This window comes from Pyricularia oryzae (genome assembly GCF_000002495.2).
Source record: "Pyricularia oryzae 70-15 unplaced genomic scaffold supercont8.8_42, whole genome shotgun sequence".
Taxonomy (NCBI): Eukaryota; Fungi; Ascomycota; class Sordariomycetes; order Magnaporthales; family Pyriculariaceae; genus Pyricularia; species Pyricularia oryzae.
The window spans coordinates 1-372 of NW_003803319.1; the positions used below are offsets into that span (position 1 = coordinate 1).

Here is a 372-nt window from a genome sequence, read left to right on the forward strand (position 1 = left end):
ATGAAGTTCTTCGCTGCTCTCGTCGCCCTCCTTCCCGCGGCCGCCCTCGCCGCTCCTTCTCTGGTCGCCCGCCAGAGCGCAGCGCACCCGTTCGTCATGGACAGCGTCGCCTGCGGCTGCGTCAACGCCAGCGGTCAGATGGACAACCACGGCGACTGCATCTACGTGGCTGGTGACACCAGGGCAAACGTTGGCGATGTCTCTGGCCTTTGCTACAAGAGGGTTTCCTGGGCCCGCGACATGCCCAGCGTCTTCACCGCGGAGTTCTGCGCCAACAAGTGGATCAACGGCGTCAAGGGCGCCACGCCTGTCTGCAAGCCCGTCAAGCTGTGCGACAACTACGACGGCGGCTGGGCTCCCTGCAACCTTTGA

General features: G+C 64.5%; 1 protein-coding gene across 1 annotated transcript; it reads left to right on the plus strand.

The window, feature by feature from the left end:
• MGG_18141 (uncharacterized protein) lies at positions 1 to 372 on the plus strand (the record flags this gene model as incomplete). The annotated part of the gene is made up of 1 exon (XM_016990602.1): positions 1 to 372. One exon carries the CDS (start codon positions 1 to 3, stop codon positions 370 to 372), a length of 372 nt encoding a protein of 123 aa, XP_016846088.1.